This window comes from Elephas maximus, chromosome 11 (assembly GCF_024166365.1).
Source record: "Elephas maximus indicus isolate mEleMax1 chromosome 11, mEleMax1 primary haplotype, whole genome shotgun sequence".
Taxonomy (NCBI): domain Eukaryota; kingdom Metazoa; phylum Chordata; class Mammalia; order Proboscidea; family Elephantidae; genus Elephas; species Elephas maximus.
The window spans coordinates 92,286,039-92,302,819 of record NC_064829.1 but is presented as its reverse complement, the minus strand read 5'-3'; the positions used below and the strand labels follow the sequence as shown (position 1 = coordinate 92,302,819).

At 41.8% G+C, this 16,781-nt stretch overlaps 1 protein-coding gene across 1 annotated transcript in view; it reads left to right on the top strand.

Annotated features, from left to right (window-relative positions):
- The first annotated feature begins 15,583 nt into the window (after nucleotides 1-15,583).
- The window catches only part of LOC126086191 (killer cell immunoglobulin-like receptor 3DL3), a 39,726-nt gene continuing 38,528 nt past the window's right edge, over nucleotides 15,584-16,781 (top strand). Inside the window, exons 1-2 of the mRNA XM_049902372.1 lie at nucleotides 15,584-15,625; nucleotides 15,854-15,889. Coding sequence (XP_049758329.1) covers nucleotides 15,592-15,625; nucleotides 15,854-15,889 — 70 coding nt within the window. The 5' untranslated portion in view covers nucleotides 15,584-15,591. The remainder of the gene's footprint in view (nucleotides 15,626-15,853; nucleotides 15,890-16,781) is intronic.

Genomic DNA, 16,781 nt, shown 5'->3' with positions numbered 1-16,781 from the left:
TGTAGGAAGTGGGAAAGGGAGAGCAATGTAAATACTGAGGTTCATAACCTGGGCCCCTCTCCTGGGACACTTCCTTCATATGTTCCTAGGGTCAGGTTGTCACAGAGGGATCTCTCATATGGCCACCTTTCCTTACCCCATACCCAACTCAGTGACTAGTGGTCAGGTGATTGAGCATCTCTGGATTACAGGGTGGCCATCCCTTACTAGGCATTATCATTCTCAAGACTTTTCCTGGATCCAAACATTTGTACCCAGAATGGTGAGTCTTTCCTCCATGTTTCTCCCAGACAGCTCTGAGTTGGACCGAAGGCACTATGAGAGAAGATTCAGGATCATTGGACTAATTTCAGTCCTCAGCTTGCACTGTCTCGACCTTACACTCTTCAATTTATTTTTTATCCTTAACCTTTGTACCAAGTTTTTTTGGGGGAGGGGGGCAGGAAATCTTTGTCCTGCCCTAGACAGAATCTAGAATTCCAGTCTTCTCCCATGAGTACAGTTGAATCAGGTAAGAATCTCCAGCTTTAATAATGCTGAAGGTAAATAGAGGTGTGGTCAATACTAAACATGTAGACACAGAGAACTAGGGAAATTTACACAAATCCTATGTCTTGCCTGTGGATACTGAACCAGCAACCTTGAATGTCCTGTTTGTACTTTTCCATTTGCTGTTACCTGGTTGCTTCAAGGTCCCTCCTCTCTGGAGAGGTCTGTCACAGGGGAAGTACTCTTATTCAGGAGACAGACATGGAGTAAAATCCAGACTTCAACATTTGCTGTTTCTGTGACTGTTTGTAAGCGATTTCCTGCATTTATCCCCAAGTTCCTCCTTTCTAAAAGGAGAACAGTTAATAGGGTGTTGCATCCATTAAGAAACAACTCTCGTAAAGCTCAGAGAACAACACTGTGTTCAGATTCTGCATCACTGTCTAAAAATAATAATTGCTAAATAAAATTTATTGAGGTTTTTCCATGTGTCAGGATGCATTCTCTGAATATTGCAAATATTATTTCATTTTATGTTCACATCTCCTCTCTGAGGTATGTTTATTCCCTCATATCCCAAATATACTGAGCGCTTTTGTGCTCCATTATTGTTCCAAGTGGTGGGTCTCTGGCTTTGAATAACCAGAAAAGTCCCTGCCCTCTGTTAGAAGAAAAAGTAAAATCAACAAAACAGGTAATAAAATATATACTATATTCCAAGTCCAAGCTCACTGCCATCAAGTCAATTCTGACTCATAATGACCATATAGGACAGAATAGAACTAACTGACCCATAGGGTTTCCAAGCAGCAGTTGGTGGATTTGAACTGCCGACCTTTTGGTTAGCAGCTTACCTCTTATCATTGGTTAATGCTAAACTATACCAAAACCAAACTAAGCCTGTTGTTGAGTTGATTTTGACCCATGGTGACTCCATGTATTACAGAGTAGAACTTCTCCATAGGGTTTTTATGGCTGTGATCTTTACAGGATTTCACTTGCTAATTCTTTTCAGAAGTAGACTGCGATGTCCTTCTTCCTAGTCTCTATTAGTCTGGAAGCTCAGTTGAAACCTGTCCTCCATGGGTGACCCTGATGGTATCCGAATACCGGTGGCATAGCTTCCAGCATCACAGCAACACACAAGCTCCCGCAGTATGACACACTTTCCCCCATGTGTCTGTCAGTTTGTCGTACTGTGGGGGTTTGCGTGTTGCTGTGATGCCGACTGTGGTCCAATCTCCCTTCAGAGATGAGGCTGGAGTCCCTGAGGAACTACATTTCATGTGGGACAGATATTCATTTCCCCTTCTGGACATAAGACTACTTTTGGTCCTGGGTCATTGGAAAATAAGAAAGGTGTTTTTGTTTTTTTATTTTGTTTTGTTTTTGTCCTTGTGATCCCTGTACAGTAGTAAAGGGTGAATGGATGAATTTCACCCTGGCTTCATCCTTTCTTCTCTCAGGTCAGACCATGGGAATGGTGGAGTAGAATGTGGCTCCCTAGAAATAACATGCTCTGTTCTCTTCAAGGAGTCTTCAAGTACACACTGTATCTGACTGTTCATCCAGGCCCCCAAGTGACCTCAGGAAGGAATGTGACCCTCCTTCATCACTCAGATCATCACTATGACATCCTCCATCTGTACAAAGATGGAAGAAATACTTTCACCCAGAACTGTTTCCATCAGGATTGTAACATCTTTCTCATCTTCTCTGGGACTCTGGCCCATAGGGGGACCTACAGATGCTATGGTCTTCTCTACAACACCCCCTCCTCTGGTCACTGCCCAGCAAATCCCTTGACCTTTTGGTCATAGGTAAGTGCAGATCTGTTACTATCGCTTTCTCTCTGTGCTCCAGGAAGTCCCATGGGGTGTTTAAGATGGTTTCTTAGTCATCTAGTGCTGCTATAACAGAAACACCACAAGTGGATGGCTTTAACAAACAGGAAGTTTTTTTCTCACAGGCTAGGAGGCTAGAAATCTGAATTCTGTGCACCAGCTCTAGGGGAAGGCTTTCTCTCTCTGTTGGCCTTGGAGGAAGGTCTTTGTCTCTTCAGCTTCTGCTTCCTGGTTCCTTGGAGATCTCCATGTGTCTTGACATCTATTGTATCCCATCTCTCCTCTGCTCACTTGTTTAATCTCTTTTGTATCTCAAAAGAGATTGACTCAAAATATACTCTACACTAATCCTGCCTCATTAACATAACAAAGACAATCCATTCTCAGATGAAATTATAACCACAGGCATAGAGTTCAGGATTTACAACACATATTTTGGAGGGACACAATTCAATTCATAATATTTCACCCTTTGGCCCCCAAAAGTTCATGACCTTGCCATATGCAAAACATATTCATCCCATCATATCATTTCAAAAGTCTTAAATCAACCCCAAGTCCAAAATCTCATTTTCTGAACCATCTAAATCAAATATGGGTGAGAGTTTATGCATAGTTCATCCTGGGGCAAAATTCCTTTTGATCTGTGAACCTGTAAAATTTAGAATACAAGTTATATGCTTCCGAAGTACAATGGTAGAACAGGCACAAGGTAGATACCTCCCTTACAAATGGGAGAAATTGGAGGGAAAGAAGTGATAACAGTCACCAAGCAAGTCCAAAACCCAGCAGAACAAATTACATTAGCTCTCAAGGCTTGAAAACAATCCTCTATTCTCTGAGACCATCTGAGCAATGGCTCTGCCCTCCAGACTCTAGGTTTTGGCCATGCCCTCTGGATTCTGGGTGAAGATCCCTTGGCCCAGGCCTTTAGCTCCACCTTCTAAGCCCACTGGGACAGCAACTCTGCTCCCTCAGCTTTGGGTGGCCCCATTCTGCAAGTGACCTCAGCCCCTCAGCCCCCGGCAGGCTCCATTATTCTGCCCCTTGGGCATTGCAGCTCTACCCCTTCAGCTTTGGGCAGTGATCCCATCCCCATGGCACACGTTAATAGCAACCCCACACTCTGGAACCAAGCTGGTGAAGAGCCAACTCAGAAACCTGAGAGGCTGTGGCCCAACTCTTTGAGATCCGGGAGACTCCGCCCCTTGAAACCGAGAATGCCCTGCTTCCTGTGCTCCTGCCAACAGTTCTACTGATCTCTAAGCTGCTTCAGGGATGCTCCTTTTCTTTTCTTGGAGAACAACAGATGTAACTCCTTAAGCCTGTTTCCTGCCTGTAGAATTCCAAGAGATAGTGTTCTTTCCTTTCATTCTTTCTTTGTCCCCTTCAGTCTAAACTGATGGATTTTCTGCTGTGGTGGTTGGTTAGATTCATGAGTCATATGCTTAATCTCTTGAACAAAAGATTGTATAGATACATCTTTGGTTTGTACAACAGAATTTTCCAAATCTTTAAATTTTGTTTTCATTTTGCACAGTTAAGTCCACCTCTTTCCTCTAACATTTTACTGGAAGCAGCAAGGAGAAACTGTGCAGCCCGTTTAAGACCTTGCTTACAAATCTCCTCAACTAGACATACAAGTTCATCACTTACAAGCTCTGCCTTCCACCGAATATCTGATCATAATCCAGACAAGTGCTTTGCCACTGCATAAAAAACATCCCCCTTCCTCCATTGTCCAATCACACGTTCATCATTTTCTTTTAAAGCCTCACAAGAAGCACATTTATCGTCCAGATTTCTAGCAACATTCTGTGGCTGGTGCCATATGTATTCTCTAAGACAATAGAGAATTTCTCTATAGCCCCCCTCACTTCCTTCTGAGTCCTCACCAGAACTGTCTTTGACATCCATAATTCTGCCAACAGTCTCTTCAAGGTAATCGAGGATTTTATTATTGCTGCTGTTAGGTGTTGTCTAGTTGGTTTTGACTCCTACTGACCCTATGTACCATCCTCACAACCATTGCTATGTTTGAGCCCTATGATGCAGCCACTGTATCAGTCCATCTCATTGAGGGTCTTCCTCTTTTTCACTGACCCTCTACTTTATCAATCATGATGTCCTTCTCCAAGGACTTGTCCATCCTGATAACATGTGCAAAATAGGCCAGATGAAGTCTCAGCACCCTTGCCTCTAAGGAGCATTCTGGCTGTACTTCTTCCAAGACAGACTTGTTCATTCTTCTGGCAGTCCATTGTGTATTCAATATTTTCCCCCAACACTATAATTCAAAGGCATCAAATCTTCGATCTTCCTTATTCATTGTCCGACTTTGACATACATATGAAACAATTGAAAATACCACAGCTTAGATCAGGCACAACTTAGTCCTCAAAGTGACATTTTTGATTTTTAGCACTTTAAAGCAGTCTTTTGCAGCAGATTCCAAAATGAAAACCTGTTGTGGTTGAGTCAATGCCAGTTCTTAGTGACTCTGTAAGACAGAATAGAACTGCCCCATAGGGTTTCTAAGGAGCGACTGGTGGATTCAAACTGCCGACCTTTTGGTTGGCAGCCAGGCTCTTAATCACTGTGCCACTGGGGATCCTTGCATCAGATTAGGCACCTTAAAACTCTTCCAGTCTCCAACCTTACCCAATTCCAAAACCACTTTCACATTTTAGGTATCTGTTAGAGCAGCACTCCACTCTAGGTACCAAATATCTTAGGCTGCATTCTCTAGTGGAGTAAAACCAGTGAAGCATATATAGATATATATATACAGAGAGAGAGAGAGATTTATTTCAAGGAAATGGACCACACAGTTGTGAAGGCTAACAAGTCCGAAATCTGTGGGTCAGGAGTGAGGCTGGAGGCTTCTCTTCACAAACGTGGTTGCAGAGGCTGATGAACCCAAAATTGGCAGGTCAGATGGCAGACTGCTGGCTCACCAGGCTGTAGGAGCTGGTGAATCCCAAAATCTGCAGGTTAAATTGTCAAATGGCAGGCTACTGGCTCACATTCCAAGAACCAGAGGTCAGAGGATGTTGAGTTGGATGCAAGATTGTCAGATCACAAAAAACAAAAGATGATTACATAATATCGCCAAACCACTGAGAATCATGGCCTAGCCAAGTTGACACACATAACCTTAATCATCACAGTCCTCTAAGGGTCATCCCCAGGCACCCAAGGAATCAGGCCCACAATATGAGCAGTAAAGGGGGCCTTTATTTTGGGTATTCATCATGATTGGAGGAGTCAATGGAAGTCATAGTCTTAAGCTGAGTTGGCTCAATCACTCTTGGGATCAAGACCATGACAAAATTTTATCCAACTCTGGGTCTTTATTCTCCATCTGTCAAAGGGTAGAATCCTATCCTGATTTCAACAGGCCCAATCAGTACAGAACTTCTGTGCCTGTGACTTCCCAGAGGTTTCAGAATGTGTCTGACCTGGGGCTTCAGTCCACTGTGAATATTTCCTGTCTCCACCAGCAACTATGGCCATTCTGTGGGAAGAAAGATGGAGGGAAGGAAAGGTACATGCAAGGGCTTTTGCCCCGATTTCCATAAGCACCAGTTTGTAAGCCTGGTAGAGGCATCTATGATGTTTTGGAGCAGTGAGGACTTGAAATCTAGTCTCATCTAGGGTTTGAAACTCAGCTCTGCTACCTCCCACAGCAGACTTCTCACATTCTTCCTCAATAAATTATCACTCACAGGCTCAGCCATCAACTAGTTTTGGGAGTGAAAAAAAGGAAAAGAAAAGTGAAAGGATCAGGTTAGGAGCATTTTTGGTTCAAGCTGATGGAATAGGCTGTAGTCATCGAAGAGAAAGTAAGGCCAGGCTGAGTTTTGGGGAAGGAGGGACAGACATTTCCATGTATAACTTCCACTTTCTGAATCCAAGAGGCTCTAGAGTTTGTGTTTTAGCAGAAACACAGTCATATGAAAAGCACTTGGACACCTTCAGATGAAGCAAGGGGACTTCAGTTGTGTCAAACTCCAGTCTTCTTGGAGGGAATTTGGAGGCTCCTATGTCAGAATTTTCCTTTTGGGGAAAATCTTCACAACTTTGGCATCTAAATCTTCACAGTCCTGCCTATCTAAGACACAACATCTGAGCTTCAGTAGCACTCATTACCCACCTTTGTCTTGGGGATTCACACAATTGACTACCTCATAAAAGTTGAAGTCATTGGCAGATTCTTTACTATAGAAAGCAAATCCAATCTGTTATAAAGCCTTGGTGACTCTACAACCCACACATATCTCCAAACTAACCATGACTGTTCATATTAATTCCACTAATCTGATACTGATACAAGTCCCACTAATCCAACACCAGGTCACTTCTTACACCAACTATGTGCATCTCCTCCTTTCACACATCTTTGTGAAATCTATTTTCCCCATTAAAGCCAAGTTATCTTTTTAATTTTGATTCATGCACTCTAGATAAAAAATACTAATACATGTACCAGAGATTATACAGAGACTAGAAAAGTTGCCCTCACATTAACAACAAAAAAAGAAAAGTAACAAGTTACCATTGAGTGGACTCCAACTCAAGGCGACCCCATGTGTGTCAGAGTTGAACTGGGCTCCACAGGTTTTCAATGGATGATTTTTCTTCCAAGGTGCCGCTGAATTGACAGAAACCTCCAAACTTTCAGTTAGCAGCCAAGCAAGTTAACCACCTTCACTACCCAGGGACTCCCACATTGCTGACAACTATTCCTTCCCTCTCAGTTCCTGTCCCCATTGGCAGCCACTTATCTCTTGTGTAGGATTTTATCTTAGAAAATTAATAGAGAAATACTCAGGTTTATCATGCATACTCCATCAGTTTAATAAAAGATAGTCAGCAAGGCACACAAGTAAGACCTCACAATATTCATTTAGACCTGGAGAAACAGGATTAACAATTACAATGTTAATTCAATGGTTAGGGCCCACATCTTTAGCCTTCAGGTTTTTCCTTTAATGAGAGGTCTAGGGAGGAAGGCTTAACCACGACTCGAACTCCATGGAGGTCATAGATAGGGTCCAAAGTCAGCAGTGGTGGACAGAACCTCAGCTCTATCTCTGCCTTCTCTCAGTGAGTGAGCAGAAATTCAGGGCTTATATGTGAATTTGTCAACTTGGCTCCACACAACAAGGCCAGTGTAACATCAAAGGCGGGTATGTTGTTTCTTTTCTCCAGGGTTAGAAAGTAGCCAAATGATGCATCTTCTCTTCAGAGGAAGTTGTTTAAATTTACGTTATGTTTTCTTGCATTCCGACATACTGGGTCAAAGTAAACGTAAAAGCCGTTTACATACTCCACATGCTTTTATGTTTCTATGTCTAAGTTCTGGTGGCATAGTGGTTAAGTGCTCGGTTGCTAACCAAAATATTGACAGTTCAAATCTACTAGCTGCTCCTTGAAACCCTAATGGGGTAGTTCTACTCTGTCCTAAAGGGTTGCTCTGAGTTGGAATCGACTTGATGGCACCTAACAACAACATGTCTAAGTTCAGAAATGTTCTAAATAACATTCTTATGATTTATAGGTTTCTGATGATTTATAGTTAATGTTAGAGAGACTCACAGAGGTATTTCTATTTCTAATTCTAAGCTCGTATTACGACTACGTATACATATGCATTTTTAAAGCATAATAGTGATACTACACATAAAATTTTCATTATCTCATACCACTTTTTTTTAATTTTTATTTTTTTATTGAACTTTAGATGAAGGTTTAGAGAACAAACTAGTTTCTCATCAACAGTTAGTACACACACCGTTGTATGATATTGGTTAACAACCCCACGACATGTCAACACTCTCCCTTCTCAACCCTGGGTTCCCTATTACCAGCTTTCTTGTTCCCTCCTGCCTTCCAGTACCTGCCCCAGGGCTGGTGCACCCCTTTAGTCTTGATTTGTTGCATGGGCCTGTTCAATCTTTGGCTGAAGGGTGAACCTCATGAGTGACCTCATTACTGAGCTGAAAGGGTACCTGGGGGCCATACTCTCAGGGTTTCTCCAGTCTCTGTCAAGCCAGGAAGTCTGGTCTTTCTTTTTGACTTAGAATTTTGTTCTACATTTTTCTCCAGCTCTGTCTGGGACCCTGTATTGCGATCCCTGTCAGAGCAGTCAGTAGTGGTAGCCAGGCACCATCTAGCTGTACTGGACTCAGTCGGGTAGAGGTCGTGGAAGATGTGGTCCATTAGTCCTTTGGATTAATCTTTCCCTTATGTCTTTAGTTTTCTTCATTATTCCTTGTTCCTGAAGGGGTGAGACCAGTGGAGTATCACAGGCTTTTAAGACCCCAGACGCTACTCACCAACGTAGAATGTAGAATATATTCTTTATAAACTCTGTTATGCCAATTAAGCTGTGTTCCCTGAGACCATGGTCCCCACAGCCCTCAGCCCAGCAATTCGGTCCCTCAGGGAGTTTGGATGTATCTATGGAGCTACCATAGCCTTGCCCTGTACAGGTTGTGCTGGCTTCTCCAGTATTGTGTACTGTCTTACCCTTCACCAAAATTACTACTCATCTATTGTTTGTTAAGTGTTTTTCCATCCCCACCCTTCCCCTCCCTCATAACCATTAAATATTGTTTCTTTTTGTATGTAAATGTTTTCATAAGTTTTTATAGTAGTGGTCTTATACAATATTTGTCCTTTTATGACTGACTTGTTTCACTCAGCATAATGTCCTCCAGATGCATCCAGGTTATGAAATGCTTCACAGATTCATCATTGTACTTTAGCTTTGCGTAACACTCCATTGTGTGTCTGTACTACTGTTTGTTTATCCATTCTTCTGTTGATGGGCATCTAGGTTGTTTCCATTCATACCACTTTTTCAGTTCCTCATTGTCAGTACCTTTTGACACCCTTAGGATTCTTTCTATATTTCTATATTAAGTAATGCCTAGGCATTACTTAATACAGGTTTTTACGAAAGATATTTTGAGGATGTAATATTTTAGGTCAGAGACGAGCAATGCAAAGAAACTCATCCTATGAGTATCAAGAAAAATAAAATTACATGGAGAAGGAGCATGGAGAGGGAAAAGAAATTTTGGTATCAGGAAATACAGAAAGAATCCTAAGGGCGTTATGAGGGAGGGGAAGAGTGGGGATGGGAAAACACTTAACAGACAATAGATAAGTGGTAATTTTGGTGAAGGGTAAGACAGTACACAATACTGGGGAAGCCAGCACCCCCTTCCTGGAAACCCTGGTGGCTTAGAGGTTAAGTGCTACAGCTGCTAAACAAAGGGTCGGCAGTTCGAATACGCCAGGCGCTCCTTGGAAACTCTATGGGGCAGTTCTACTCTGTCCTATAAGGTCGCTATGAGTCAGAATCGACTCGATGGCACTGGGCTTGGTTTTTTTTTTTGTTTGTTTTACCGCCTTCCTAGTGTTCCCTGATATTACTTTTATAAAACTAACACAGCCTATTAGATACCTATAAGTATCTGTATTGTTGTCGCTTTATCTATCTAAACATTGTTTTTAATCATTTATCTGTCTTTGCCTGTTTCTTATCCATCTCCTCAACTAGACTGTAAGTGAATTATTAATGGGAGGTTATGGTAATTGTAGTATTCCTTGCAGCTAGAAAATATAAGTGGTGTGTTATAGATATTTCACCCTTAACTGTTAAAAGAAGGAACTCATAGATGGAAGAATAAAAAGTGAAGTATCAATTTACTAGGCTGACCCAGAGAAAGAAGGGAAATGGCTCAAATAGAGCAAAACAAAGGCAGCCCAGCACTCCCTCGCCAGGGTCCTGACTCTCAGGACAAGCTGAAGCCCTAAATGGTCACCTTTGGATTCTGTACTGACAAATGATGAGATACCAGAGATGCTCACCTCAAGAGATGGAGCTTGGATTTGGTTAGTTTTAGACATGAAGTTGAGAGCAGAGAAGAGCTTACTTAAACATATGTAAATCTGGGAGATCCTGTCCCTCTCACAGAATTATGGGTATAAAACCAAACTGATAGAATGTCCAAAATTCCAGTGTGGGTTCTCACATCAGGAAACCCAGGAGCCTGAAAAAATAAGAGGGAGGTACAACAGAGCTCTCAGCCTCCTCAAGGGGTTGGGATTAGTAATGGCCCTCCTAAAAATACTTCCATGAGAGGAAAAAAAATCCAAACCAACCCACTGCTGTTGAGTCGATTCCAACTCATAGCGACCCTATAGGACAGAGTAGAACTGCCCGATAGAGCTTCCAAGGAGTGCCTGGCAGATTCAAGCTGCCGACCTCTTGGTTAGCAGCCGTAGCACTTAACCACTATGCCACCAGAGTTTCCATTCATGAGAGGAGAGGAGGGTTAATGTGTAGTATTCAGGACAGAAATTGGAGTGAGACGGCTGTTGTTACTCATGAACTTCACTTTCCTGATTTTTAGGAGTTTGTGATCCCATCAACATATTGTCCAGTGTTATGAATTGAATTGTGTCCCCGAAAAATATGTGTTGTAAATCCTAACCCCTACACCTGTGATTATAATCCCATTTGAGAATGAACTTTCTTTGTTATGTCAAGAGGCCATATCGGTGTAGGGTGTGTTTTAAGGAATCACCTCTGAGATATAAAAAGGGCAGATTAGGACAGAGGAGCAAGCACAGATGGGGGAAGATAGACGCCACAACACATAGGGAGCTCAATGAACCAGGAAACAGAAGCTGAAGACGCCGGGACCTTGCCCCAGAGCTGGAAGAGAGAGAAAGCCTTCCCCTCGAGCCAGCGCTCTGATTTCGGACTTCTCTGTGTGCTTTAGGTGCCGTCCAGCTGGTTCTGATTCACAGCAACCCTACGTACGACAGAATGAAACGCTGCTCGGTCCTGCACCATCCTCACGGTTGCTTTGACATTTGAGCCCATTGTTGCACCCACTGTGTCAATCCATCTCATTGAAGATCTTCCGCTTTTTCACTGACTGTCTATCTTACCAAGCATGATGTCCTTCTCCAGGGACTGGTCCCTCCTCATAACATATCCAAAAGTAGATGAGATGAAGGATGGCCATCCTCATTTCCAAGGAGTTCTAGACCACGAGAAATAAACTTTATGTTTGTTAAACCACCCACTTGTAGTATATCTGTTATACCAGCGCTAGATAACTAAGACCTCCACCAAGCAGAGGCCCAACTTGATGAGCAACTATGAACTTCCATCTTAGGGGTGGGGACATAAGATCAATTTTCTTTTCAGGAAAGTAGGTGTATAAAAACCTATCCAGAGCTCCCAAGGTAAGCATGACCTGTCTTGCTTTTAGTAACCTCTCTATCCTGTCTACAGGCCACACCCCTCCAGATTACACAATGGAGAATCTCATCCGGATGGCCATCGCTGGCTTGATCCTGCTGGTCCTCGGGGGCCTGATATTTCAGGCTTGGCACAACCAGATAAGACCCTGCGATGCGGCCAATATGGAAACACAGGATGATTCTGAACTTGCTGCTGTTAGATCATAGGACCTTGGAGAATCCGCAAACAAAAAGCTGAGAGGAGTCCATAAGGATCTGGAAGAGGAGCTGGAGACAAGTTCTGTGTAAACTCTGAGCTGCAGAATTCAAGAGGAGTAAGCTCCCGTAAAGTTGCATAGGCAGCTCTATGAGGCAGTTCAACTCTGTCATACAGGGTTGCTATGAGTTGGAATCGATTCAAAGGCGCCCAACAGCAATAAGAAGAGCATTATTACAGATGTAGGTTGTATAAGAGATAGTTAACATAACAAGCCTGAGGTTACTAACCTTAGAAGAGCTTGCATGTGGTGTTGTCAATTGACTGGCACCTGGGCACTTAGATTTTGGAAAGCTGCCTACATTACTAAGTGACAAGATTGTCTTGTGCGCCTGAGGCACTGAATTCTGCTGTACTGGCCTGTCTAGACTGTTTGTACAAACAATGTGTTTTATGATGAACGCCTACTTTCCTATGGCCTTCCTTGTGGCTGGTTAGTGTGCCTATGCAACCCGAAACCCATTGCCCTGGATTCGATTCCAAGTTATAGCGACCCCATGTGACAGAGGAGAACTTCCCCTATAGGGTTTCCAAGGCTGTAATCTTCAGGAAAACAGACTGCAGAGCTAATTGTGGGTTTGAATGACGGACCTTTCAGTTAGCAGCCTAGTGATTAACCACTGCATTACCAGGAAATTTAGACAGTGAGTATGCTTGAGGAAAATATTCAAGAAGTGATGGAGATGTACAAGTACATAAATATTATTAGTCAGGATATAGAATAAATTTGAAACACAGATCCAGAACAACCAACCTATGCAAAATTGTATTTTATTAAAAATATGACAAAAGCAAAAAAATAAATAATGTTAACCTATTTTAAAAGGGTTAATGTATGAAAATTATTGATGAGCGTTTTTGTTTTTGTGGTTGTTTTCTTTTACCTGTCTGAATATTCGTCTCCAATATGTTTTGCCAGCAGAATCTGTATATGTCTATAGGGAATGAGACTTAAAATATATGTTAATAAAAAAAAAAAAAAAACCAAACGTGTTGCAACTGAGTCAATTTCAACTCACAGCAACCCTATAGGACAGGGTAGAGCTGCCCCACAAGGCTTCCAAAGAGCAGCTGGTGGATTTGAACTGCTGACCTTTTGGTTAGTAGCCAAGCTCTTATGTAAGGGCCCTCAAATAAATAGAATTGACTTAATTATAATTGTTGTTATTAGTTAGTTGCCATCTAGTCAATTCTGACTCATGGAGACCTATGCGTGCAGAGTAGAGCTGCTCCATAGGGCTTTCAAGACTGTGATCTTTCAGAAGCAGATCTCCAAGCTTGTCTTCAAGGCATCTCTGGGTGGGTTCAAACCGCCAACCTTTCAGCTAGCAGTTGAACACACAACCGTTTGTGTCACTCAGGGACTCCTTAATTAATGGGCTATAAAACACACAATTGATTCCTGCTTGCAAGGCCCCTTTAAGTGTATCTAATTAATTTTTTTTTTTTTTTTAAGTAACACTCCTCAAAATATTTCTGGGGATTCAAAAAATTTTTAGATGATGTGGGGCCTTCTGGAACCAGTTCGTGAAGGCAATACTTGCCATTCATTTCAAATGACATTTTAAATTACGCATTACATTTATCGTTATTGTGGTTAAGCTACGTGTTACGAATGGAGATTTAAAAACTGGGCATATAATCCAGGAATAAGCCTCCCAATTTTACGTTCTACAACAGCATTTTTACAGAGAACAGCACTCAATTAGAATCCTTAACAAAAAATTAACATTTAAATTTAACAGTTTTGTTAAATCTTTTGAAATTTATAAGACATTTGACCCTCACTTTCAAGACTCACAACTATTGATATTGTCGGTACTCCAATTACCATTGTTATCCCTTCTCTGTATACTCTGACCTCTTTTCTATTTATTATGCCATGGTTTGTTCTTATCAGACCAGAATATAGTTACTTCCTTTATACTGAACTTTATGCTAATTAAAAATAGCGTTGGATTAAAAATAGTTAACACTTTTTCTTTTTTTGCCTCACCAAGTTGTATAAACACTGTTACACTATCTTCTTGGCAAGAAACCCACAAACACCTTCAAGTGCATTCAACCAAAGTCCGTAATCACAAGTTCTTTCTATTTAAAAAATGTTCCGTAATTTCAGACAGGTATTTGCTTAATGTCTTTGTTTGGGGAAAGCTTTCCACGATTGATATCTTGAACTGTCTGGATTCCACTTTTAATTCAATAAACGTATAACACAGGTTTATGAATCACAATACTCCATTTTATTTGTTGAGTTATTCTCTTTTGAATAAAAGTAATGATCTTATATGTTCAATAGTTGCTTAAAGTATAAAAACAATTAAATCATAGTGTTGATCTTCTAATAGCTCCTCTTAAAGAGTAATTATTTAATTCAATATTAACAACTAACTTATCCTCTCCCTTAGCCAATCGAATCTTATCTGGGGCGTGGGAAAAATAGCAGAGCCTGACAGTAGCTGGTGAAGAAAATGGTACTATCAATCAGGGACAGATTACCCAGGCTTACTTGTGCTTATTTACTAATCTGTAGTGAATAATTTCACATTACGTTCCATACAACACATGTGAAACTGTTCACAGTGAAACACCTGTGAAATTGTTCACTACAGCTTAGTAAGTAAGCACAAGTAAGCCTGTGTTTACCTTGCTTACTTACTTACTGGGTAATCCACCCCTGTCCGAGAATGTAAATTTGAAAAGAGGCTTTGATTCTGTAGGAAGGTGCTGTGGGATTGAGAGAGAGACAAATGCCGGCCATACCGAGAAGTAAAATCTCTGATGTGGTGAAAAAATTGTTCACTACAGATAATCTATTGGATAGATTGGATAATCTGCCCCACTATCAATATAGACAGAATGTGTTATTATCTAGTTGATTTGAATTTGGATGTGACCTATACTCCAGTAATTCTTTTGTTGTAAGTTGCCCTCAATTCACCTGTGACTCATGGAGACTATGCATGACAGAACGAAACATTGCCAGGCCCTCCACCATCTTCATGATGTTTGAGTTCATTGTAGCAGCCGCTGTCTCAATCCTTCTCACTGAAGGTTTGCCTCGTTTTCATTGTCCCTCCACTTTACCCAACATGATGATCTTTTCTAGCAATTGACCATTCTGATGATGTGTCCAAAGTAAGCAAGATGAAGTCTCTTCATCTTTGCTTCTAAGGAGCATTCTAGCTGTACTTCCTCCAAGATTCATTTGTTCATTCTTCTGGAAATCCACCGTGTAGTCAATATTCTTTGCCGACACAATTCAAATGTATCAATTCTACTACTGTCTTCTTTTCTTGTTGTCTAGCTTGCACATGCAAATGAGGTGATTGAAACAACCATGGCTTGGTTCAGGTGTGCCTTAGTCATCAAAGTGACAACTTTACTTTTTAAAACATTAGAGAGGTCTTTTACAGCAGCTTCCTCCAATGCAATATGTCCAGCAATTTTACCTCTGGGTATATAAAAAAAGTATATACCAAGGGTGATATTCATTACATATAATTTTTTCAGGCATTAGGTAAGGGCTGTTATAAAACCATGAAACTAGTCTGAAAATTATTCCACACCCCTTGTCATATGTAGGGTGAGAAGAAGCTGGTCATCTTTGTGTGTGGTGGATAAACTGTGGTAGTGAGGCCATGCCCTCAACATCCTGTTGATTTATCACCTTTACTCAGCTCCTGTATCCTGTACAACAGAAGAAGAGCCATGGACCCTAAATTCATCAGCCTCCTGTGTCTTGGTAAGTCTTAGAAGGGAAGGGAGAAAAGGGTTATGATAGAAAACCCTGGTCTGAAGACCTGGCCTCTCCCCAGCACAGGGATGGAGGTGGGATCCCATAGGAAGCTGAGTTCATCAATCGCCCAAGCCCAGTCCCATCTGTCAAGGCCTGTATCCCAGACAGGGCACAGTCACTGGGAGGTGGGATTCATATGAGGGCAAATCAACTCTTATGTGGTTTTCCCTCCAGGATTCTGTCTGGTCCAGAGGATCTGGGCACAAGTGGGTGAGTCCTCCTTATTTCCAGGTGTGTGTTGGCCAAACACAAAAGTTCTCTCAGGCAAGAGTGGGAAGCACAGGAGTGTGGGCTGATGCTGATAATTCAGGCAGGGCTTTGTGATGAATCCTCTGGGAGAGCAAGAAGAGGGATCTCTGGAAACCCTAGACTGTGACTTTGTTCTAGAGACTCTCCTTTGCTCTAGAGACTCAACTCTTTTGGAAGCACCCAGGGAGGGTCTCTGTGGACAGGTTAGAATAATCTCCTTAATTAGGGAAGGACCCAACGCTGGGCCTGGTGAGGGCCAGGGGTTAACTTGGATTCGAAAGCCTGCCCATGACAGCTGAGCTAAAGGGTATTCCTGCTGTCACCATCTGAGAAGGATCTGCTCAGCAAGCAATGACATCCGACTTTGTGGCGCATTTGGATGTAGCAGAATTCTTAAGAAATAATTTCATGCTTTGTCTTATATTGTTGTTTTATATCGGTTGAATCAGATAGATGTTGCCCCCCCCACACTTGGTTTTTGTTTTTATTTTTTGGTATATATATATAAACCCTCGAAAAGCCCTTGCGACTCAGTGGTTGAGCACGTGGCTGCCTACTGCAAGGTTAGTTGTTCAAACCCATGGGAGAAAGATTTGGGAGTCTGCTTCTGTAAATATTACAACCTTCGAAACCCTTTGGGGCGGTTCTACTCTACCCCACAGTTCCTTTGAGTCAGGATCGACTTGAGGGCTACAGGTATATATATAATAGTCAAACAAGGGATATATATTATGCATGCAGGCTGTTATTGTTACAGGAAATTGTTTTCAGGAGAACCTTTGATTACCATTTTCTCAGCACTAAGTAAAATTGTTGTTCTGAGAAGACCTGTCATGTCCATGACGGGGAGAGC